A 24612-nucleotide genomic window follows, 5' to 3' on the forward strand; every position below is an offset into this window, starting at 1 on the left:
CACCCCAAAGTAGGGTCCCCGACGTGGGACGGGAAGGATCCAGGGCAAGCGGTGAGTTATGTGCTACCCTGGCATCGAGATGGGCCTGGCCAAAGTGCCTAATTCTTAACTATAAGTTAAGAGCTTGATCATAGACAAATGCTGTCATGATCCAATAGTAATTATGAGACTGGGACCCTTGCCAGGGATAGGAAAGACTGATCTGGCCTGAGCACTGTAGTCTGAGATTGAGATGGCCCCAGGAGAGCAATTCTATAAGCTTTAATGCATCTCTTATTGTGTCCATACAAAATGATTAATATTATGAATTCTTATATGTTTGCTGGCTGAGGAGAAGAGAAACACATTCATGGGACTCTGCCCTTGGGTGGATCCTCCTGCTGAAAGAGAATTAAGTCCTAGGAGAAGCATCCCCTGAGGGAAAAGAATCTTACCCTATTGCTGACCACACCTATGTGTATGCCCCAACCCCCTCATGCTGTGGAGATTTAATGAGGCTGTAAGAGTGGGTTGGGGGCCAGATCCACGGGGGCCACAGCCACAGATCGAGAGAGAGACCGAGAGCCGGGAGAGAGGCAGAGAGAGAGAGAATGAAGTAGGATGGGGGAGAAAGAAGCAGGAGGATAGTCAGAGGAGAATGGAGATGAGATTGGAATAAACTGCAAGTGAGACCAACCATCTTGGCTCCGTCCCTTCCCTTGCCCTCGCCTCTCTTTTTCTTTTTCTTTTTATACAACTGGCGTCCCTGGGTGGGCCCGAACCACCAACCTCTCGGTTCCTGGAAAGCTCCCTGTGGTGTATTCATATGCCAAAACCAGTAACAATTATGGGTCTCATTCCCCTGACCCTGAGAGAGCCTCCAATGTGGCACCGTTAGGAAGGACGAGTAAAGAGAGACTTCTAAAATCTCAGGGCTAGGACAAATGGAGACGTTACTGAGAGTGCTCGAGAAAACTGACAATCAACGGGATGATGATGATGATGATATTTACTTCATTTCTTTCAAATCCTTGCAGATCATATATTTGCGGCCCAGGGAATTTGGTACACAGCCAGCCATGCCACAGGTCCACTGCAAGGGTCTGAAGATGTGGTACTGCTCTGACCCAGGAATTATAAGGGTCACCCCAGTGGAGTTTGGAAGCCTCTAGTGCCACAATGCATGAAGGTCTTCAGGGCCTCACATGTCAGTGCTCAGGGACATCTGGAGCTGCACCCAGAAATACACAGGGCACCATGTGGTGCTGGCCATAATATAGGGATCAGCTACAAGAAAGGCATGCACCTTAACCACTGAACTATCTCTCTGGCTCCCAGGATTTATTTCTTTAAATTAAAGTAGGTATTAGATATATTGTTTTCTTTAGATAATAAACAGAACAACCTGGAAGATAGTAAAGATCATCTGCGTTTACTCTGTAGTCACCTTCCACAGAAATCTGTTTCCATCTTTACCACCCAGCCTTTCTCTACACCACTTCTTCCCTCTTACAATCCTCTGCTTTCAAGTCCATTTCTGCTTCCTCTGCTATCTTTCAAGGCTAGTTTTCTAGAGCACAGTCTGCCCCATTGTTAGACGATTGCAATCTTTACTATTCCCAAAGATTAACTTCATTTCAACCACACATTATAGCTTTGGGTTTCTGTTTCTATCACATTTAATAGTGTGCTTTAAGTATAGAAAATAATAGCTACTTGGGTTTTGCATGTATGGTAAGAATGGGAAAATATCACCACAATTGTAACTTATTCCTGCCTTGGTTTGGTTTATCTGTGTGCAAAGAAAGGAAGAAATTAAAAATTGCCTTCATCATTGAACACTTCTAATATGATTTTAGAAAATTTGAGGGAAAAATCTGATCATTACTGGAGAATCAAATCAAACTCAAATTCTTTCTCTGTATATATGAATACACACACTATATAAATATGTATATGTATATATGTATGTGTATATAAATTTCTTCTATTTCAAGCACTCAGAATATGGTTTTGAAGATATTAGGGTAAGAAGACATTGCATGAAAGGTTAATATGTGTATCGGTGTTAAAATTTCTACTCTCAGTCAATTTTTCTGCTACATTTGGTATCTAAGAAAAGTAGCATCTCAGTCATAACCCCCCACAAACACTATTTGATGAGGACGCTTAGACTGCAAAGCCTTAGATTTATATCTAAATCCATTCATGCTACAACACAGCAGGTAGTGCATACAGCAGCACAGGCATTGCAAACAAGGTTTCTCTAATCCTATGACTAGTTTTGTTCTACAATGGTTGTCCCTGGTGGGTAGCAGAGTCTTGGCACTCTAATGACTTGGTGCCCCATGAATCCTTTTCACTGGAATACAAACAAAGATGTAGAATTTAGATTAGGAGGAATAGAGAGGTAATCTGACTTAACTCTTGTCATGTAATACACAATTTGGTCAATGGACATCTTGCAGAGAAAGGTTAATTCCTACAATGAAAACAAGATATTCAATGAGTAGGCTTTAGAACCATTTTCTGGTATAAATGAGTTTACTTCCTTCGTTTTTAAACCATGATAAAATGTTGGTCTTAAAATATGTTCCTTTCCTGAATATATCATGGGCAAATAGTACTTTGATTAATGGAGCATGTATTATGGAGCAGCACAGTCTGCTTCATACAGCCTGTGCTAGCTATAAAAGAATACAAGTAAAGTATGGTCATATAAGTGAACTGATTACAGTGAGTTATTTTTTTGTACTTTTCTGTTTTTTTTTTATTCATTACATATTACCTTTGTTATTAGGAAAAAATAAGTACTGCATAGTATTTACAATAAACTAAATGGAAAAATAAAACAGTTTTACATTAAATGTTAACTATATTTATAGTGAGAGATGGGACATGAAATAATATGAAATTTAACATAGATAATCTCTGAAAGTATTACCTGAACTGGTCCATTAAAAATTGAAGAAATTCCCTCATTTCATTCACATGACTAAAGCTGGGCAGGTGTGCTCCAAGTGCCTGGCAGAATCTTTCAGCTTCTTCCCAGTTCCTCTTTCTTACAATTCTCTCTCTGTGAAACAGCTTAACAAAATAGAATATTAATTTGTTTTCTGATAATTATAAAATAACAAATAATTTTAAAGTTACCATCAATCATGGAGGCACCAGGATGAATTCTTATAATGGAGACATACATAAATGCATATTATACTGGGGCTCAAATAATTCTTACTAATAATGTCAACTAAGGGGCAGTAGCAGGTGCCAGGCACATTATTAGAAGGATGGCTTTCCTCAGCCAAGATGGGAAAGCTCTCCAACAGGATACCATGCTCTCCCAGGAACTAGAAGGAGAAAATGAATGGGGTTAGGAATGGGTCTGTAAAGGACACACAGGAATGCTTTAGGATTGAACTTTTCCATAAAGAAATGTATTAACACAGTTCTGATCACAATGCACTGAGATTTGAACAAGTACAGGACAATTTTCTGATGAAGAAGAATAAAGGAGTAGGATGCACTGGTATGCAAATCTTGACAGAGATGGCAAGACAAAACCTGTCACATTGTTTCCTTGATTTGTGATGACTAATTTAATACCAAAGGAAACATTTTATGAGGAAGAGAGCATATGACACAATGGTAGATGGAATTACTGGTCCTGATTCTTCATTTTCCTTAAAAAAATACACATTTGGTCATGGCCTCCAGATGGAATGGAGTATATTTTCTGCACCTTGACTCATGGCTCAGTTATGTTACTTGCTGTGATCAATAGGATGTTAATAGAGGTAAAGTGAAAAGAACTGGAACGCATTTGTATACTTGGGCTTGCACCGGTGATTGACCATGAGAAGAAAAATTCCTGATAGCTATTAACCATATAGTACCAGATTGAAGATGTGCAGAGTACAGTCAACTTGAATTAAACAATAAGAGCTGAACATTTACTTTGATCAAGCAAACAATAGCCCAAAGATTTGTGAATATGAAACACTGTTGACTTGCCACTGCATTTGGGGGCTGTAATGGTTAGACTGGTGTTGGGGCTGTACTGAGCTACCAGGGCGAGCCCATGTGTACTGTACTGTACTGTACTACAGACAGGAACATAGGGACCCATGAAAATGGGCGAGATTTCTCGTGTGTCCTGACTGGTTTGGATGAAGCTGAACATTTTCCCCCTTCAAGCTGCCTTCAGAAAAATAATTTCAGTATACTGAAAAGAGCAGTTTTCCTTCTCTCACAGAAGCCTGGCTGGTCTTTGACATGCAGATGGTGTTAGCCAGGCCTGACCTTTGATATTGTAAATTGTAGTCTCTGGCCCAGCCTAGTCTTTGGGATGTAGATTTCAGGTGCAGGGCCCAGTTTTGTCTTTGGGATGTAAATCCAAGTGCTTTTAGCCCAAGGAAGGTTTCAGTTTTGGTTTTGCATCTTTCAGAGGCTTAGATTACTGGCCTGCAGATACAAAGAAATAATGTTGCCTCAGTGTTCTTCCTGTAACATCTTTTGATGCCTTTGGTGATGTCACTATATTGCGCCTTTTAGAGCTACCATGATCAATAAAAGGAGGTCCACGAGGGCCTCTGCCTTTGCTAAAGAGCCAGAGAGAGCCTTAGTCCTCCAATCAAGACATTTCTTCCGCGTACCTTATCTCAGCGCCTCCGACCCCACGAACATTCACGCAACAGACTAGGAAACAGTTGACCAATACAGAACCTAAGATTAACATTCATGCAACAGACTAGGAAACAGTTGACCAATACAGAACCTAAGATTAACATTCACGCAACAGACTACGAAACAGTTGACCAATACAGAACCTAAGATTAACTTTTTTACATTAAAAGTAATAGAACACTTCCTTTTACAAGAATGAGAAGGATATGAAAATCATAAGCAAAGTCATCATGGCATGCAGCTTACCAATTTCCCCAAACAAAAGAAACATAGGTAATTGCCAGTTCAGGCTTGGGGCACCTTTCTCTTTTGGGTAGAGCATGAGTTGTGTGCTGATCAGCTGTCTGTTACCAGAGGTCACTAATGTGCCAATAAGGATTCTGTGCCCCAAACTTGGAGATAGGTCTGGGAAGGAATTAGGGTAGGTGTGAGGAGGAATACAATTTGCATAAGATCCTGGACTAGAATGGAAGACGGATAGTTTTACTGAGGGACTGAATGAGACTGTTACTTTACCTTATAACAAAAAGGATTTGAGGATACACTATGCCAGCCTTCAGGACAGGTTAAGTTTTTGGGCTTGGGAGCTGCTTCTTCTGTCTCAGTGGGTCCACTTATTTTCTTGCAAATTGAAAGTGCCCTAAAGCTATTGCAGTCTTTCACCTCCCACTTGCCAAGGGATCTTTCAGAAGACATAGCCACACAACCACCTGGAAAAGCTGGGGTTGAATTGGAAAATCATATTTAAAAGTTACATTTTAAAATGAAAGTTCAAACATTTTTAATGTCTATATTCTTTTATTGAACCAAGGAGAGGACAGCAAATTGGAAAGAACATGGGGAAAAATACGTCACTCATAAAAATGCTGCTGATGATGGTAACAGTGTAGCAGGTAGGAAGTTTGCCTTGCATACAGCCTATCTAGGTTCAATTCCTGGTACTCCCTATGGTTCTTTAAGCCCATCAGGAGTGATTCTTGAGAGCAGAGCCAGAAGTAAGTCCCAAGTACTACTGGGCATGCCCCCCCCAAAAAAATAGAAGTAGCTTGCTGACAATCATAATTAATGAGTGTTGAAAATCATAGTTTAATGAATAGGTAGAGCTAGGGCTTGAACCCATATTTGCCAGGCACAAGTTCTCTCTTCATAGCACCAAACTGACATAGATAGAAGAACCACAAACACTGAACAAAAATGGGGATAACTTCTACCACACTAGAAAGAGAAGCCAGATACTCTTGTGTTTTTTACTTACGCATGACAGCAAGAGGAGCAAAGGAAAATTGTTCAGTGCTGTATTGGATAGATTTGTGATTTTCTCTGTTTTACTCCTACCAATAGTTTACCATTGATAGAAGGAGCTGGCTGAAGCTAGGAGTTAAATACTGTGAAGAAACCTTAATGGCAGTCTTTCTAGCTACATGAGAGAGGGAATAGTCATTGCAACTACTTCCTAAGTTATTCTTTAACCTCTGAACTTACTGAGGAAGAATATAATATTGACTCTAAGATAAGATAAATCTCATGTGTGTTATACATTACAGTATTATAATTTGGATGGGTGATTGGAACATACCCTGTGGTTCTAAGGGATCACTCCTGGCTTTGTGCTTAGGAGTTAATCTTTGTAATGCTCAGGGAAACATCCAAACGTGGTACTGGGATTTGGATCACATAGGCAAGCATCTTAACTGCTATACTATTTCTTTAGCCCCACAGTATTATCATTTAAGATAATATTTAACTAGGATTAATATTTGTAACCGGGCTGGAGCGATAGCACAGCGGTAGGGTGTTCACCTTTCACGCGGCCCACCTGTGTTCGATTCCTCCGCCCCTCTCGGAGAGCCCGGCAAGCTACTGAGAGTATGGAGCCTGCACGACAGAGCCTGGCAAGCTACCCGTGTATATTGGATATGCCAAAAACAGTAACAATAAGTCTCTCAATGAGAGACATTACTGGTGCCCGCTCGAACAAATCGATGAGCAATGGGATGACAGTGACCTTGCATGATTAGTAAAAAGGACCTTGTTATTATCAATTCTTCTCACATTTATAGTGATGATCATGCATTATAAACTTTGTGGGCATTTAAAACTATGAATTCACATGTTCTAATTTGTGAATTATAAGATATAGTCCTCATGGTCACATTAGACAAACAATCACTGTCACTGTCATCACTGTTATCCCGTTGTTCATTGATTTGCTCGAGCAGGTGCCAGTCTGATTATTCGTCCCAGCCCTGAGAGCAAACTCTCCTTACTCGTCCTTCCCAATGGTGTCGTATTGGAGGCTCTTTCAGGGTCAGGGGAATGAGACCCATTATTGTTACTATTTTGGGCATATCAAATACTCCACGGGGAGCTTGCCTGGCAAGCAAAAAACATATTAATAACTCAAAGGTGAAAAAATAGAATGTATTACAACTATTATCTTATACAAAGCAAAACTCCGTTAAAAAGCAGTGGATGAGAAATTAAGATTTCTGGATCTTACTGATATAATAACTACGTAACCTCTGTCAAATCATCTTTCAAAGCCCCTGTTTTCTTAACTTTAAAATCAGAAGGGTATTTTAAGATCCTATCTGGCTCACACCTAATTCTGAGAAATTATTGTTAGTGCTTTTGGCTAGCTAACAAAGGATAAACTACATTTCAGAATACAAAATATTTACTATATATGGCTTGTTAATTCTCATCCACTGAGAATAATAAAAACATTAAGTCTTGTAGAAAAAAAGCTAGAAAACAGCAATATCAAAATAATAAGGCACTTTACACATAAAATTGAAGTGCTTTACAAAAAATCTTCTAGATTCTGTTTGTAACTTATATGTAAAAGATATCATATTGTTGCTCTAGCTCTTGTTGTTCAAGCTAAAAACTGAGTTTTCTAGCTTTTTATGTTGAGTTATGACCAAGGATTTTACAGAAAAAAAAAGTCAGTTTCTATTTATGGTTCCATAGATAAACAGGGTCCTGAAGATTATCACATTTTGAAGGTAATTTGAGAGAGATGCTATACTTCACAAGGAATTGTAGGTTCTCACCTGGCTCAAGAAAATTCCAGTTGGAAAAGGTGAGAGCCTGCTTTCTTCCGCCAGCACTTGACCAACTATACTCTCCAAATTTATCTTTATCTCTCAGGCCAGTCCAGAAATATTTATTTTGGGATTTAGTATACTTTTTAATCATATCATTCAAGAATTCTTGCTCAAATCTGTAAAACAATCAAATTAGAAAGTGTTTTTTCACAAAGGTAAAAATACTATATAAGTTCATCTTAGAAATATTATTTAGCAAAGAAACCCAGACTGAACAGTTCTTTGGTAAATGTTTACTTATATCATACCTGCTCGTTATTGTTAGATTGCACTTGGTTCCAAAAGGGACTTCATCCTTATATATCTTATAACACGTTTCCCCATGTCTTTTCCAGCCCTAAATCACAAGAAAAAGATGATCACATTATCTTCCAGACTGATGTTTCTCTTACAAGCAAAGTTGTGCTACATTGAGAAATCTTATAACTTGCAAGAAATGAGGACACAGTCTGTGAACGCATAGATATGACAAGGGTGGAATATGTCTTCACAGAACACTTTTGCAAGACTACAAATTCATGTCAGACAAAAAGTATATTCACTCTTTTGCCCTCTATACTTAACTCATCATAACAGCTGTTGATTGTATTATTTTTGAATAGGTATAATAAAGGTGAAATCAAGATTTCAGCACTGGAGACAACAATCACATACATTTCTAACGATGTTCATAACCAGAAAATTTTTATTTTCTGATATTATCAGAATGCCAATATATTGTAATTTACTATCCTTTGGCCCTCTCTAACATAAACAAAAAAAAGCTAGTAAATTCTTCTGTTATCTAAATCTGATCTGTTTTAAGTCTCACCTACCAACCTTAAGAAAGTGCAATCTTGCTGAGAAAAATGTATGTAAGGATTTTACATACCTCATCTGGAGGACATATCTTCTCAGAATCCGTATCATTTATTTTTTCTCCCTTCTTCTTACATACATATTTAAGTTTCTCTTCACATGATTGAACTTTCCATTGTCCGAGCTTTAAAAAAATTTTTTCCCACAAGAATAATTATTTACATTATACTTAGAGATGAAGAATAGCTTATTTTTGAACCAAATTTTTTTTCATAGAATTATGAGGGTAGGAGAGCAAGAAAAAGAGAGGAAGAAGCAAAGGAGAAGAAAGGGAAAGGATGAGAATGAATGTAAATGCATGATTAAATCTGAGAACATACTCCTAGAAATGTAGGCTCCTTTAGGACCATAGGTGTTGGATCACAGCCTGTCATTTCAGCATCACCCTAAGGTCATAGTGCAGATTAATTCCATTTCCTTATAATAATATTTGAGGAAATTCCATTTCTTAAAAATAAAATAAAACAATCAAAAGACACTCTACACAAGAGCAAGAGAAAATTTGGTTCATAATAGTTGCTGATATTCTAGATTTTTATTTATTTATTTATTTATTTTCATATGATATGACAAAAGTTCACCCACAGTTTTAAAATATTTGGACACAAGAAAAAGATGAAATCCTGATGTTTGTAACAACATGGACAGACCTATAGGTATTACCCTCAGAAGATAATAGGGTATTATCTCAGAAGAAAAATTGAAAAAAGTAGCTCAGAAGGAGAAAGACAAATACCATATGCTTTTTCTCATATACGGTACATAAAGAAACAAAATAAATGAATGAGCTAAATAGCTAAATAGCTAAATGAATGAGCAAAATAGAGCCCTATTATCTGGCCATACAAAGCAGATAGTTTCAGAATCAGATATAGATTACTTTGTTAATGATTTATCTTTTTAATGATTTATGTGATTTTAATGATTTATCTTTTTTACCTCCAGTAGTTATTAGAATATATTTTTACCTTAAACACAAATATCCCAAGGCAGGCAATATTTTAAAAAAATGTTTAAGATTGACGTTCAAAACCTCACAACAGTTAATTATTTTAATGTGGCATTTAGTAAAAAGGTATAGATCTGAAGAATACATGGAGATGCAGCCACACTGCATACACTAAGGAAGTAAGAGAAAGATGGAAGAAAGAACCTCGACAGTGTCTACAGCAGGGGCATGCTGAGGCTTGGAGGGGCCAAAAAAGGAGGTTTTCATGGCTAGAGGAAAAATTTTTCAAGGCTCTCACTTTGCTTTTGGAGAACCTGACAAACAATAAAATAAAAAAGTTCTCTGTCTCTTGTAGAGGTCATGTTTGATTTGTTCATTTTTTGGTTCATTTTTACAAATTCACGAATATTACTATTTTATACTTGTGGTGCAGCCACACTATGCTCTTCATTAGAGTGCCAGGATTCCCTGCACCACTATCTCAGGTATTACCCTCAGAAGATAATAGGGTATTATCTCAGAAGAAAAATTGAAAAAAGTAGCTCAGAAGGAGAAAGACAAATACCATATGCTTTTTCTCATATACGGTACATAAAGAAACAAAATAAATGAATGAGCTAAATAGCTAAATAGCTAAATGAATGAGCAAAATAGAGCCCTATTATCTGGCCATACAAAGCAGATAGTTTCAGAATCAGATATAGATTACTTTGTTAATGATTTATCTTTTTAATGATTTATGTGATTTTAATGATTTATCACAAGCTGAATCAGAGTCTTCTTACAGTTATTCTTAGCTACAACAATAAGAATGTAAACAAACCACAGAGGCTTCTTACAGTGGCTTCTTACCGTTCCAAAATAGGAAACGCAGTTGGGAGTTTTGTTATAGGGAACATTTGGCTGATTCTCATTCCAGTATGTTAGAGTAACTTCAGTCCCATCTGACCACTGAAATAAAGTTGGTGTATTTGTATTCTTAAGGCCTGTCCATATTTCTTCTTTGGTATCTAAAATAAAATGGTTTTGCATTTTAGGTTTTATTCAATAACATAAACATGTACATTGCTGCTGATTTGTATATTCTGAGAGGGATTTTTAAGAATTTTGATGGATTTCCATTAAAATGTTGCTAAATTAGGCATGTCTAGAAGTTCTAATACCTACAGGTCACTTTTGCAGGTACAGCAGACAGATGGGAAAAGTGATATTATGATCTGTCAGTGGGAGTCCCTGTTATCTGGTTTAGATAAACTTTATGGAAAATAATGAAATTCTAAAAGTACAATCATAGATGTCATATTAAGAATAAAAACATTGTTCACCAAAGTTTTTAAAGGACGGTACTACTTTCCAACATTAAAAAATATGAACATGAATTCAGAAAGTGGGAGTTTTCAGATTAAATTGTGTCTATCTGCTAAATTTTATACTAATCGTCCTGAGAGAAAGCAGCTCATTAGAACCAAATCTGGTATAAGAATCTGAGTTGTAAAGGGATTCTATTCATCTGACCAGGTAAAACAATTAGCACTCTACTGATAGAGAATAGGTATGCACTATTATTATTGAATTTTAGGAGGAAGTTCTAATACTGGCAGTCTAGAGTATCATGGTCTTATTTTTTAGTTTTTTTTGAATAATTACAAAGTGAGTTTGTAATAATTACAAATTACCATTACTGAAGCATTTTTGAGCAACTTCGAACTTAGCTTATGAGAAGAGGAAAGTTATTCAATCAATGGTTTTACTATTGAATTAGCAGCCACTGCCTATATCGGGCTACTTAAAATTCTAAATTAAGTAAAACTTTAAAAAGGTAAACATTCATTTCCCAGTAACTTAAACTATATTTCCCTTGCTCAAAAGCCACAAGTGTGTAGCTATTATTGCAGTGCACAGCATAAATTATAGAAAAGATACCACCATCCAAGAAAATCTTCCTAGATAGTGAAGATTGACTGGATCAAATGGCTAGTTTTTTATTCCAACAGAGTCTAGAAATAGGATTGCTTTACAATGCCTTAAAGCTTTAAGATAGGATATTTTAAAAACTTACCCCCATTATGGAGTTTTGTGACAACCACCTCCACGTCTGCTAAAGAATGAATGCTGATGAGATCACCACTGTAGGCTTTGCATCTCTTATGTGCGTTATCCCAAGAATCACTTTCATTTACCAGCAGATAGCAAAATCCATTATTCGGTTGCCAGCCTGTATCACAGTGGGTTTCTGAGTATGTCCAAACATCTGAGAGGGGAAGGAATTATTCATATTTCAGCCAACATACATCTATTTTGAAATCACTAATGCAAATTATTCTTCAATTATCATGATTCTGAAAAACTAGGGATTATAATATTATACAATACAGTGACATTAATTTATTTTGTGTCTATTAGGTACACAACATCATAAGAATAACTGCAGAGTTCAGATAAGATATGATTTCAGTGTGATACAAATGTGCTGCCCAGCAGTGCTCAGACTGGGTAATCACAGAGAGATTGCCCTTAGGACATAGAAGAAAGGTGTGAGGTAAGGCAGCTGCTGACAACCTATAACTGAGTTCTGGGTATGTTAGGATCCCCAACAGTAAAAGTTTATGATGATATAAAGGCTCCTTTGCAACTACAGTCAATATAGCAAGATGATGTATATTAATGTTCACTGTTGGACAAAGGATAAACAGAGTAAGACATATATTCCACATCCAAGAGATGGTAGCAACTGAGGAAAAGGGTAATGGACTTCTCTCCTCCCTTCTGATAGACCTATAGTTATGAAAATATCAGTGACCATTGGTTTGGCCATGATTACTACTGGTCACCAGAAAGGTTTAGAGAAAAATTGTGAGCATAAAACTATATAAATTTTTGTACTCCTCTTAATAAAACCAGAAAATAATTTTTTTCAGAATTATATATTTATAATTAGTTGGAGTTATAACATCTTAAATATGTGGACAATTTATTTTTTACTAAAGAATAAACCAGATTCAGCTAACTTCACACACTTGTAAAATAACTCAGTTAACTTCAAGTTTACAAAATAGCACTTATTATGTTTACAACAATGATACAGGAACAGAGGTAAAATCATCTACAATAAAATTTAAAATAATATTTTATTATTCTAGTCATTGTATTATGAGTACATATTTTTACAAGATTAAAGTGATAACTTGGCATATAACTGTATCTTCCCTTTAGTAAAGTATTTTAATAAATGCATATTATTCAGTCATGTGGAAACATCATGAGTTGCTTAACAATTGCTACTACAGAATATTTATTTCCTCTATTATCAACCATTCTAGTGTATTTATATTTGGGCTGCCTTTTCTATTACGCCTTTCTTCGTATGGACTTAATATGGTTAGAATCAACCTGGAAAATAAATGTCTATTTTTATCTATTAATTTAAAACTTCCCAACAGAAGGTAAGACATGTATATACTTAGTCTTAAAAAATAGCTTTATATTCCTAATTAAATAAGAAATTTTAATTTTTGTTCCCTTCCCCCCAAATTCCTTCACTGTACCACTGTCATCCCATCGCTCATCGATTTGCTCGAGTGGGTACCAGTAACATCTCCAATTCCTTGGGCATGATATTTTAAGATTTCCTTTTCTCCTGCCAATTTAAGTATTATTATTGTATTCAGTGAGGATTTAACCAATTTAGCCAAAGATAGGCATAGTGTCCTGTATGAGACAGGAAAGGAATCCCTCATCTCCATTCTTTCAAAGTCTCTTCAAACTTTCTTTGTACCTCAAGTACTTTGGCTATTCTTGGATCTCTTTTCCCTCCAGTCTCCCTGGAAAACACATCCCCCTCATATACATTTTATTGTTTTTTGTCCTTTATTTTCTACCTGATTTATAAACACAAAGACCTAGAGCCTGGCAAAAAAAAAAGGACAAAAGAGAGGTGGGAGCTGAGGGCTAGAAAAATCTGCAGAATTGCTTTGTTCATAACTCTTCACTTTTTTCAAGACAATACATGAGGTATGGCCTTAGGGCAGTGGTTCTCAAATTTGAATGTGCATTAGGATCACCTGGAAGGCTTTTGTTTGTTTTTGGGCCACACCCAGCTTTGCTCAGGGCTTACACCTGGCTCTGCACTCAAGGTCACTCTTGGCAGTGCTCAGGGAACCAAATAGGATTTTGGAAATCAAACTGAGTCAGTTGCAAGCGAGGCAAGTACACTGTATTAGCTCTCTGGTCCTGGAAGGCTTCTTAAAAACACAGACTGTTTGCTCCACCCTCATTGCCTCTTATTCAGGAAATTACGAATATGATCTCAGAATTAGCTTCCTGTTGTTTATTTGTGGGCCACACCTGGCAGCGTTTAGTGGCAACTCTTGGCTCTATGCTCAGGAATAACCCTTGGAGGTGCTCTGGGGACCAGATGTGTCAGGATGTGTCTGCCAGAGACACATGCAAGGTGCAAGGCAAATGCCTACTTCCTACATTATATTGTGATACTAACAGGTGATGCTAAAGCCTTTGTCTGGAACCACATTTTGAGAAAAACTCTGATAGAGAGAAAGAAAAAAGCCACCTCTAAAAACAAATATATTTCTATTTAGGATATCTCTGCTTATAATGGGGATTAAGCAAGCAAAATCTTTAGTCACATATAGCTGGTAACATATTAACCCATGAACAAAATCAAATAATTTCTACATTAGGTGAAGCAAAGGAGAAAAATCATTGCAAAATGGATTTACTTGACCTCACAAAACTGTAATTTTGAGATATTTTTAGAAGGAAATCATAAGGATACCTGCTAATTCCACCGTTTCAGTCAGTGGTTTTTTGCAGACGTAGGGCAGCTGGGACTCACAGGAATAACTCTGCCACAGACCAGACTCAGCAATCATACTTGCACAGCTTGACCCACCAATTGTCGGTGCACTAGGCATATCTTAAATGTCAGATTTTCAGAGTTAGAACAAGAAGGTTTTGATCAGAAACATCAAGAGAGAAAGGATTTATTCCTAATGTCTAGCTTTTATGGCAACACATAAAATAATTAAAACTTTTAACTAAATAAAAAGGTATACGCCTCAATGAGATTAATACATTAATGCAGGATTCAGAGTAAATGTATCCTGACATATTGTAATGCATTTAAAAGACAAAATATAAAATAATCACTGCCCCCAAACAACTTCCATGTTATATTCTGTGGTCAGTAAGTCTTAGTTGTGTATTCAATACAACAAATAAATAATTTATTTGTTCTGTAATGCCTTTAAGTCTTTGAAGCAACTATTAAATTGTCTCTAAGATTTTATCTTTTGTCAATAAAACTGCATTAACTAAAATGACCGATTGGTATATATTTTGGTTAGCTAGACTTTTATTTAATTCACTATAAACCTTCATTAAAGTATTTATTTGGGTAATAAACTCATTATGCTATAAGCACTTGGGTGCTATGGTGGAGAGATCCCAAGAGTTTGGAACTAAAGGAATTTTTGTATACTAAGAGTTAAGTTGAAGATGGAACACAATATGCATGAATCACAGACACATCTAGTTCCCCATGGAACACATAACAGCTCTTAGCTTCACGGCAGGGCTCAAATCAACTCTTACCTAAAAATGGCGGGTTGTTCTTGTAAATGTTAGAAATACATGCTCAGTTAGCCACAGTGTGATTAAACTTGGAAAAGTTCTTCTGAGAGGGAACTATAATGTGAGTTGTCAAGATTTGAAATCTGTGTAAGTTCTTCATGACTGGGAATTTTTTAAGTGTTTGCTCAGTGGGTTGGGGAGCAAAAAAAAAATCCATTTACCTGGATCCCAGTTGAGAAAGTTTAATGGCTTGTGGTCTGACCATTCCCAGCCTCTAGCAGTATACAGCTGATTTAAGCCAATCCAGAAAATTCTAGCAATGTCTTCTTTTTCTGTAATTAAATAATTTTTTAATTTATTATCAGTCAGCTTCTGTTTCTAGTTACAGCAAAATATCTGAAGGCTTTCACTCCATTGTAAGACATTTCAAATAGGCTATTCCACTAAACAGATATTGATGCTAGGCATAAAACTTGAGTATTTAAAAATCCAAAAACTGATAATTTAACTCAATTCTGCTTTTCCATTAGCTTGTTCATATCCCTTTCTCCTAAGGCATTATTTCTTAATGGGAGGTCACGTGGCTCACTCACATGAACCCTCAGGATATTTCAACAGGGCCCTGGGTTAAAACTGCATTAAAGTGGGCAAAAGGCTTGAAACTCGGGAGCCTGCAGGGGTGCATCTGATGATGCCTAGGAGAACCAAGACTAGGTGCTTTCAAAGTATGCACCTTAATCCCTGTACTTCACTCCCAAAATGCTACTTTAAACAGTACTGTTTTAAAAATACACACAGGAGTTGTTTCAAGGGCAATAGTATATATAGCTCCAAGCCTCAGAGTTCGGGATCCAGATTGGAAACATACACACACAGTGCATGCATGCATGCATGCATGCATGCATGTGTGTGCATGCACACACACACACGCACCACACACACATACACACACATACCTATACACAAACACTGCAGTGGAGGTGTATCATTCAAATAAATTATTTGAAAATCAGATGCAATTAGCAAAGAAGAAAGAAGCAAAAATAGTTTGAATCAGGAGGCCAATTACTTATATGTTACTCAGTGTCCCCTAAGCACCGCCAGGAGTAATTCCTGAGTGCAGAGCCAGGAGTAACCCCTGAGCATCGCCGGGTGTGACCCAAAAAGCAAAAAAAAAGAAAGAAGTCCCTTGATTATTTGGAATTTCTATAAATTTGTTAAAAATTTTCAGCAGTGATATACTCAATAATTTCTTAATTCCTCAAATAGTACATGTGGCGTCATATATGTGTATAATTTTACTTGTATGTACACACAAAATAATGTCACATTATTTATATGTACATTACACTGTAAACACAGAAATAATTCTTAAAATGTGGATATAGTTTTCTACCTGCAAATAAAACTAGTATATCTGATATCTGTTAACACACACATACACAGACACATACATAAAATTTTAATCCATTGCTATATCTGTAACTTGCAAACAATTACATTCCTATTTTATATGTGTGTATATAAATACATATATGTATATATTTACACATACATATGTATGATTTGCACATAGAAAACCAAATCAGTGCTTTAGGGCCATTTTGAGAGTAATTTTGATGATACACAATTTTTGCTTCCTGTAGAGTCTATAGCCAAATACCTAAAACAGATGATGCTATTAGAACTGACATCAGGAAGAGAAGAGCTCTCCTGGGGTGAGCAGAAATAGCAACAACAAAATAAAGTGGCTAAAAGCAGTAATTCAGACATCAATATTCAAGGAAAGGGCAAGAGTCTGGGCAGAGGGCAATAGGGACAGACGCCCAATTACCTCTCTACTGGTGAATGAAAGTGAGGTCAGGAGATAGACAGTGCTTTCCATAGCTTGGCTGTGAGAAAGAGAAGGGCTCTTTCTAGGAAATCTATATTTTATGTTGCTATAAAACATAATAGATATATTTTAACAGCATAAATTTAAATATGCTTATAGTCTGTTGAGGGAAGAATCAACTGTCAATGGAAATATGCAATATAGAAGAAATAACTGGTGTGAATATGAAAAGCTTAGGAGAGTTAATTCTGAACAAGCTATATAATAAGAAAATTAAAAATAAATATAAATATCCCTTTACCCAAAGAAAACTGATGCTATGAATATCAAGAAAGGTGAAAGTGATTATATGGGGAGATTGTTTGAGGAGAGTGCTGAAGAGAACTCAATCCTTTTATTTAACTTTTAGCATAAGCTATGAGTTCCCACACAGTGTACAAAGACCTTAAAGATTTAATCTAACATAAATTCTCTCAGTTGTAAAAGCAATCAATTTTCCAGCCTTCCAAGACCTGAAAGCTGACATGATTACGGTATTCCAGATACAATCATATCCTGACATGGTTTAACATTCACAAGTCAATCAACATAATCCATCATATCAATAAAAGAAAGGATAAAAGCCTTATAATCATATCAATAGATGCAGAGAAAGAATTTGACAACATCTAGTGCCCATTTATGATGAAAATTCTCAGCAAAACTGGAATTGAAGAAACTTTTCTCAATATAGTCAAAGCCATCTACCACAAGCCTATGGGAAGAATTATCCTCAATGGGGAAAAACTAAGAGCCTTCCCTCTAAGATTGGGGACAAGACAAGGATGCCCACTCTCACCACTTCTATTCAATATAGTACTGGAAGTACTTGCAATAGCAGTTAGACAAGAAAAAGACATTAAGGGTATCCAAATAGGAAAGGAAGAAATCAAGCTCTCACTATTTGCAGATGATATGGTACTATATTTAGAGAACCCTAAAACCTCTAGTAAAAAGCTCCTAGAAACAATAGTTTGTATAGTTAAGTTGCAGACTGTAAAATAAATACCCAAAAGTCCATGGTTTCCTATATGCAAATAATGAGAGAGAAGAAAATGATATGAAAAAAAGCAAGTCCATTTACAATCATGCCTCAGAAAATCAAGTACCTCAGAAGCAGCTTAACTAAGGAGGTTAAAGGATCTGTACAAAGAAAACTATAAAACCTACTTCAAGAAATAAGGACATGAGGAAATGGAAACACATCCCCTGCTCATGGATTGGGAGAATTAATATTGACAAAATGGCAATACGACCAACGCACTATACAGAATCAATGTGATCCCTATTAGGATACCCATGACATTCTTTAGAGAAATTGATCAAACACTCCTGAAATTCATATGGAACAACAAGCCCCCACAAATAGCTAAAGCAATTCTTGGGGAAAAAAGATGGGAAGCATCACTTTCCACTACGGAGTAGTAATAATTGAAACAGCATGGCATGGGAACAAAGACAGATCCACAGACCAGAAGAATAGGGGTTAAATATCCTTACACACACCCTCAAATATATGATCATCTAATCTTTGATAAGGGAGCAAGATATGTGAAGTGGAGCAAGGAAAGCCTCTTTAGCAAATGGTGCTGGCAAAACTGGACAGCTACATGCAAAAAAATGGACTCAGACCTCTACCTAACACCATGCACAAAAGTCAGATCAAAATGGATTAAAGACCTCAACAGCAGACCAGAATCTATAAGGTACATTGAAGAAAAGGTCGGCAAAACCCTCTACGACATTGAAGCTAACGGTATCTTCAAGGATAAAACTCCACTGACCAAGCAAGTGGAAACAGAGATAAACAAATGGGACTATCTTAAATGAAGAAGCTTCTGCACCTCAAAAGAAATAGTGACCAGAATACAAAAACAGTCTACAGAATGGGAAAAGATATTCACCCAAAACCCTTCTAATAAGGGGTCAATATCAAGGATATACAAGGCACAGTTAGAACTCTACAAGAAGAAAACACAAATCTCATCAGAAAATGGGGTGGTGAAATGAACAGAAATTTTCTCAAAGAAGAAATCTGAAAGGCCAAAAGACACATGAAAAAATGCTCTTCATCACTAATCATCAGAGAGATGCAGATCAAAACAACAATGAGATATCATCTCACACCACAGAGTCTGGTACACATCCAAAAGAACAAAAGCAACCAGTGTTGGCGTGGATGTGAGGAGAAAAGGACTCTCCTTCACTGCTGGTGGGAATGCCAACTGGTCCAGACTTTTTGGGAAAATAATCTGGACGTTTCTCAAGAAACTAGAAACTGAGCTCCCACTTGACCCAGCAATGCCACTTCTGGGAATACATACTGTAGATACAAAATAGTACAATAGAAATGACACCTGCACTTGTATGTTTATTGCAGCACTATTTACAATAGCGAGAATCTGGAAAAAAATCCGAATGCTTGAGAACAGATGACTGGTTAAAGAAACTTTGGTATATCTACACAATGGAATACTATGCAGCTGTTAGAAAAGATGAAATCATAAAATTTCCATATAAATGGATCAACATGGAGAGTATCATACTAAGTGAAATGAGTCAGAGAGAGAGGGACAGACACAGAATGACTGTACTCATTTGTGGAATATAAAGTAAGATGATAGGATACTAAAACCTAAGGACAAAAGAGATAAGGATCAGAAGGATCACTCCATGGCTTGGAAGCTGGTCTCATGTGCTGGGGAAAAGTCAGCTGGGATAGAGAAGGGACCACTAAGTAAATGATTGTTGGAGGGCTTGCTTGAGATGGTAGATGCCTGATGAAGTCGACTATGGACCAAACATGATGGCCGCTTAGTATCTGAATTGCAAACCATAACACCCAAAATGACAGAGAGAGTAAGAGGGAATGTGCCTGCCACAGAGACAGGGGGTGGGAAGAGGTGGGGGTGGCAGGAGGGATACTGGGAACATTGCTGGTGGAGAATGGGCACTGATGGGTGGATGGGTTCGATCATTGTATGACTGAAACCTAATCATGAAAGTTTGTAAGTCTGTAACTCTATCTCATGGTGATTCATTAAAATAAAAAAAAATTCTTCAAAAAAAATAAAATGTTTTTCAAAAACAATAATTTTATGCAAAATACTTAAAACATTGTTTTTTATATTGATGTACACAGTCACTGCACATATCCACCACTATCCAAGAGCTCATGTCTAGCCAAGTGCACTATAGAGTGCCAGTTCCTCTTATCCATCTCAAGTCAATACCCTCCCTTCCATGAAGTCTTCATAGATACCCCAGCAGAAAGTACAACCTTTCCCAAGTTGTGATCAGTAGGCTGGAGGGGCTGCTCAGTTATTCTTGCAGTGCCAGGTGCTAGTCCTGTGCTGGGGGGTAAGGCCAAGAAAAGCTTTTCAGGACCACACCCACAGGTGCATGAAGCACCTTGTGGTGCTGGGGATCAAAGTGGGGTTGGACATATGGAAGGTATTGCTTTAACTCCTAGGCTATCTCTTAAGCCACAAATATGAATCTCTTTGTTGCCCTAATATCTATCCTAAAGAATTCTTGTGTTTATCCAAACCCAGTGATAAGTATTTATAATGAAACAAAATGATCTTTGGAAGTGTCAGGTTGTTAATTTGCTTCATTACAGTATCTTTTTTGTGACTTGAAGTCACGTTTTATTCTTCACTAGAATCACAGGAATTAAACATTGTGATTGTGTTATGTGTCTTATACCAGGCGGATGTGAATAAGAAATGAAAATATTACGAGTCCTAATTGGGCAAATAAAAAGGGCAGGATTTATTCAATGTCCTGTAAAATTTGGAGCTGGTATTTCCTCTTTTAAATTTTGCTTAGAAGATTCCAGGAAAGAAATTCACTAACTTGAATTTTTGCCTACCCCCATTTTTGCCATAAGAGACAGGTCACTGCTAACATAAATCCTCACATCTTATCAAATAGACAAACGCAGTGATGTAGAGTGTTCTTCTGTTTCAGAGATCCTAGTTCAGACCTGCTCCTGAATTTCTTTTGCTCTCCTCACAATGAGAGCCCAGAGCCTTATAATGGTCATCCATGTGGGATGAGCCACAGAAAAGTTTTTTAATCAAGTTTTTATTTAGGAGCCACACCCAGCAGTGCTCAGGAACTATTTATGGCTCTGTGGTCAGGTATCACTCCTGGCAATGTTCGGGGTGGGGGGGGAACCATAAGTGGTGCTTGGAATTCAAACTGGGTCAGCTGTATGCAAGATAAGCCAGTGCCTTATTTACTGCACTATTCTTTCAACCTTAGATTCTCTTTTGATGCAAAAGAAAGGGTACTGCCAACAGAGACTCAATTGTCCTAGCCTTGGAGCACCTGTTCAATTGATTCAATGTGTATAGCTCTTCAGAGTAAAAGCAAATTAGAAAAAATAGGGTCTTGCTGTTCAACTCTTGGAAATACTGGTTGGTATATCTGGGTGAATTTTTGTTTGCCTTTGGGCCATGCCTGGCTGTCACTAGGGCTCATTACTTCTGATTTTGTGCTCGGGGATCATTTCTGGTAGTGCTCAAGGGACCATATATGGTGTTGGAGACAGAATCCAGATTGGCTGGATGCAAAGCAATGGCCTTACCCTCTGTGTTATCTTTTCTACCCACATTCTTCCTTTTATGAAATGAGCACAGTACTACCTTCCTCATTGGGTTGATATGTGGGATTCAATAAAATAATGTGCATTTCACTTGGGACATCATCATTATCATATAGTTTTATTAATTTTTATTTGTCAAACAAGTCACAGATTCTGTTATTTGGCTTTCTTGGGTTTTTATTTCTTTATTTTTTTTAAAAAAACACAGAATCTTTTGTTTATAAACTTTCTAGTAAAAGATGCACACTTAATCTGCATTTAGTAAGATTTTGATGGAACAAGTTACAGAATTTTACTGTGTGCATAAAAGAAATCCTAAATCAATAAAAAGGCATATCATTTTCATGGGTGAGAAGACTCAGTTATGCAGTGACAGCAATGCCTCCCTAATTAATCTATAATTCAATGCAATTCCAAAATCTCAATAGGGTTTTTCATTGAGATTAATAGCACGGTCTTTAAATTCATATAAAGGAATAATTGATTTTAAAAGACAATTTAAAAATGAATAAAGGAAGATTTTCTCACCCTGAAAACAAGATCTACTATATTTGGTTGAATTATAAATGGTATAGGAAATAAAAGGGGGAAAAGGGAAGAAAAAGTTCTTGGCTATTGACCACCTGGAGAAATATAAAGCTGATTCCTACCTCGATATTACAGATGTATCGAGGTTGTAAATACAAAAAGATTAAGGATTTAAACATATAATCAAAATAAATTCTTTAAGAAGAAAACACGAGAGGATGTTGTAATCATGCTAAGGGTAAGAAAGAATGTGCTACATACATAAGCACAAATCCTTGAGGAAAAAAAATGATAAAACTGAAAAGGACAGGGGTCAGAGTAATTGCATTGTGAGCAGCTAGCCCAGGTTCAATCCCCAAGATCTCATATTGGTCACCAGTCCACCACCAGGAGTAACCCCTGAGCACCGCTAGGTCTGGCCCAAAATGAAACAAAAAATAAAATAAAATGAACAAAGATTAGGAGAGGATATTTATAACACAACAAAAGATTAGTATTCAGAATATACAAAGAAATGCGATTGAAATGGGGGGAAACAACTCAATAGAAAACAGGCAAAGGATACAAACTAGCTAGTTTAAGGTGAAAATCTAATGGTTAACAAACACAAGATACAAACAAACTATCAGAGAAATGTAAAACAAAAAAATTAAATAATAGGACTGATCATACTCTATGCTATTGGAGGTACAAAGTGATAACAGCCACTCTGGAAAGCAACTAGAATTTTTAAATCTATGAGATACTCTGTCCTATGACTCAGTAAATTTTACAGTAGGAGACAGCTCTGAGACAGAGAAAGATCTTAGAGGAGTTTCCAATAGAACTTTCTCAGAGGGGGAAAGGGTATATTGTAGTTTGTTCAATGTTATACTAAAAAACAGCATTTAACAACAAACTTACAGACAGGTAAAGAAATTAGTATTTGCATTATTTTAAACATATAACAATAATATAATGAAAACATATACATATGTGTTTATGTGTATTTACCATTTATGTATAAACCTATGTTGTAAATTTAATTTTCTTTTCTTTCTTCCTTTTTCCTTTGAGGAATAGTATTTCTTTCTCATTCTCTTTTATTTTATTTTGTTTCTTTAGAGGGAAAGAACAAAGACCGAGGAAGAGGGAGAGAGCAAGAAGTACATAAAGCAATATAATAATGTATTAGTATATAACTTAGTTAGGGTAGTGGTTATATATCTCTAATTAAGTAATACACCATATGGGATGCAGGGACAGAACCTGGTATGGCTAGGTACAAGGCAAATGCCCTACCCACTGTACTATCTCTCTAGCCTCTAACATTTCTCTTTTTTGGTTGAATTCCAGGATTAGTCTATATAAGTTCTCATAATTATTTTTGAAAATTGATACCACACAAAACAGTTTTATCCATCCCCTGAATCTGTGTCATTAAATCTATTTTAAGATTTCTTAAAATCTCTCCTTGCCCCATGGACTGCACTTGTTAATATAAATGAGAGGACTCTGAGTTTATCTCCTGGGGCTCAGCCATCAGCCATCTTTTTACCTTCCTGAATTATATGATTATCAATGTTCAGATATTTTTCAACCCTTTCATTTAGTCTTAGCGTATCACTATATTCCTGCTATCCCATCCCATTTCCTTAATATAATCTCCCTTTAGGGTCTATCTCCAGATGCACTTTTAGGCAAGAGATGCAACTCAATGGTAGAAAACTTGCCTTTGCTTGTATGAGGCCCTAAATTCAATCCCCAGCACAACAGTGACAAACCAACCAACAAAACACAATGAATGATTTTTTCAATGAACTAAATAGCAGTGGGCAGTTAGAATCCTGAAAAAATAACATCTTTACAATTTCATTATCTGCTCTATGACAGTCAAGTGAAACCTACCTGTAAGGTAAGTTAATTCAGCAGCACTGTTGATACTCAATAAATCAGCTCCTTGATTCTGACATGAAACATAAGCTTCTTTCCAAGAAAGAGAGGCCTGTGTATTAAATTGGTAGCAACTTCCCATCTGCTCTTTCTTTTCCCAATTAGTGTCACAACCACTTTCTGTTGATTAAAAAGATAAACACTAGTGCACATAAAGAAAGGACATAATATTATTTATTGCTTAGTATGCACACACATACACACTACAATCCAGTTTGCATCTTTTTAAGAATATGCTAATATTGAGGCTGAGATTGTTTAATTAGGCCATATTTTGATTCTTTTGTTACACAAAGAAATCGAAGTCATGGAAACAATATGACTCATGCTGACTAAAGTACCCATTCACCCTCCAGGTTTCAGACTCCATTTATCCCCTTGTGTTTATAAAGCCACATTTTATCCCTTTCCTGTCTTCAGTATAAAGGTAGGAGTCTTTCACTGTGCTCAAATTGTCAAGCCTTTATATTACTGGTAAAATAAAATCAGAGAAAGT

At 36.6% G+C, this 24612-nt stretch overlaps 1 protein-coding gene across 2 annotated transcripts in view; it reads right to left on the bottom strand.

Moving 5' to 3' along the window:
• Positions 1-24612, bottom strand: part of LY75 (lymphocyte antigen 75) — a 150027-nt gene that overhangs the window by 111225 nt on the left and 14190 nt on the right. For both annotated transcript variants that reach the window (XM_055123154.1, XM_055123153.1), the window contains exons 4-13: positions 24072-24236; positions 15393-15503; positions 14375-14515; positions 11642-11833; positions 10435-10592; positions 8647-8757; positions 8024-8112; positions 7722-7891; positions 5182-5384; positions 2924-3066 (exon numbers count right to left, since the gene is read on the bottom strand). In XM_055123154.1, the coding sequence (XP_054979129.1) occupies positions 2924-3066; positions 5182-5384; positions 7722-7891; positions 8024-8112; positions 8647-8757; positions 10435-10592; positions 11642-11833; positions 14375-14515; positions 15393-15503; positions 24072-24236 (1483 nt within the window). The remainder of the gene's footprint in view (positions 1-2923; positions 3067-5181; positions 5385-7721; positions 7892-8023; positions 8113-8646; positions 8758-10434; positions 10593-11641; positions 11834-14374; positions 14516-15392; positions 15504-24071; positions 24237-24612) is intronic.

This window comes from Sorex araneus, chromosome X, assembly GCF_027595985.1.
Source record: "Sorex araneus isolate mSorAra2 chromosome X, mSorAra2.pri, whole genome shotgun sequence".
In the NCBI taxonomy this organism is placed as follows: Eukaryota; Metazoa; Chordata; class Mammalia; order Eulipotyphla; family Soricidae; genus Sorex; species Sorex araneus.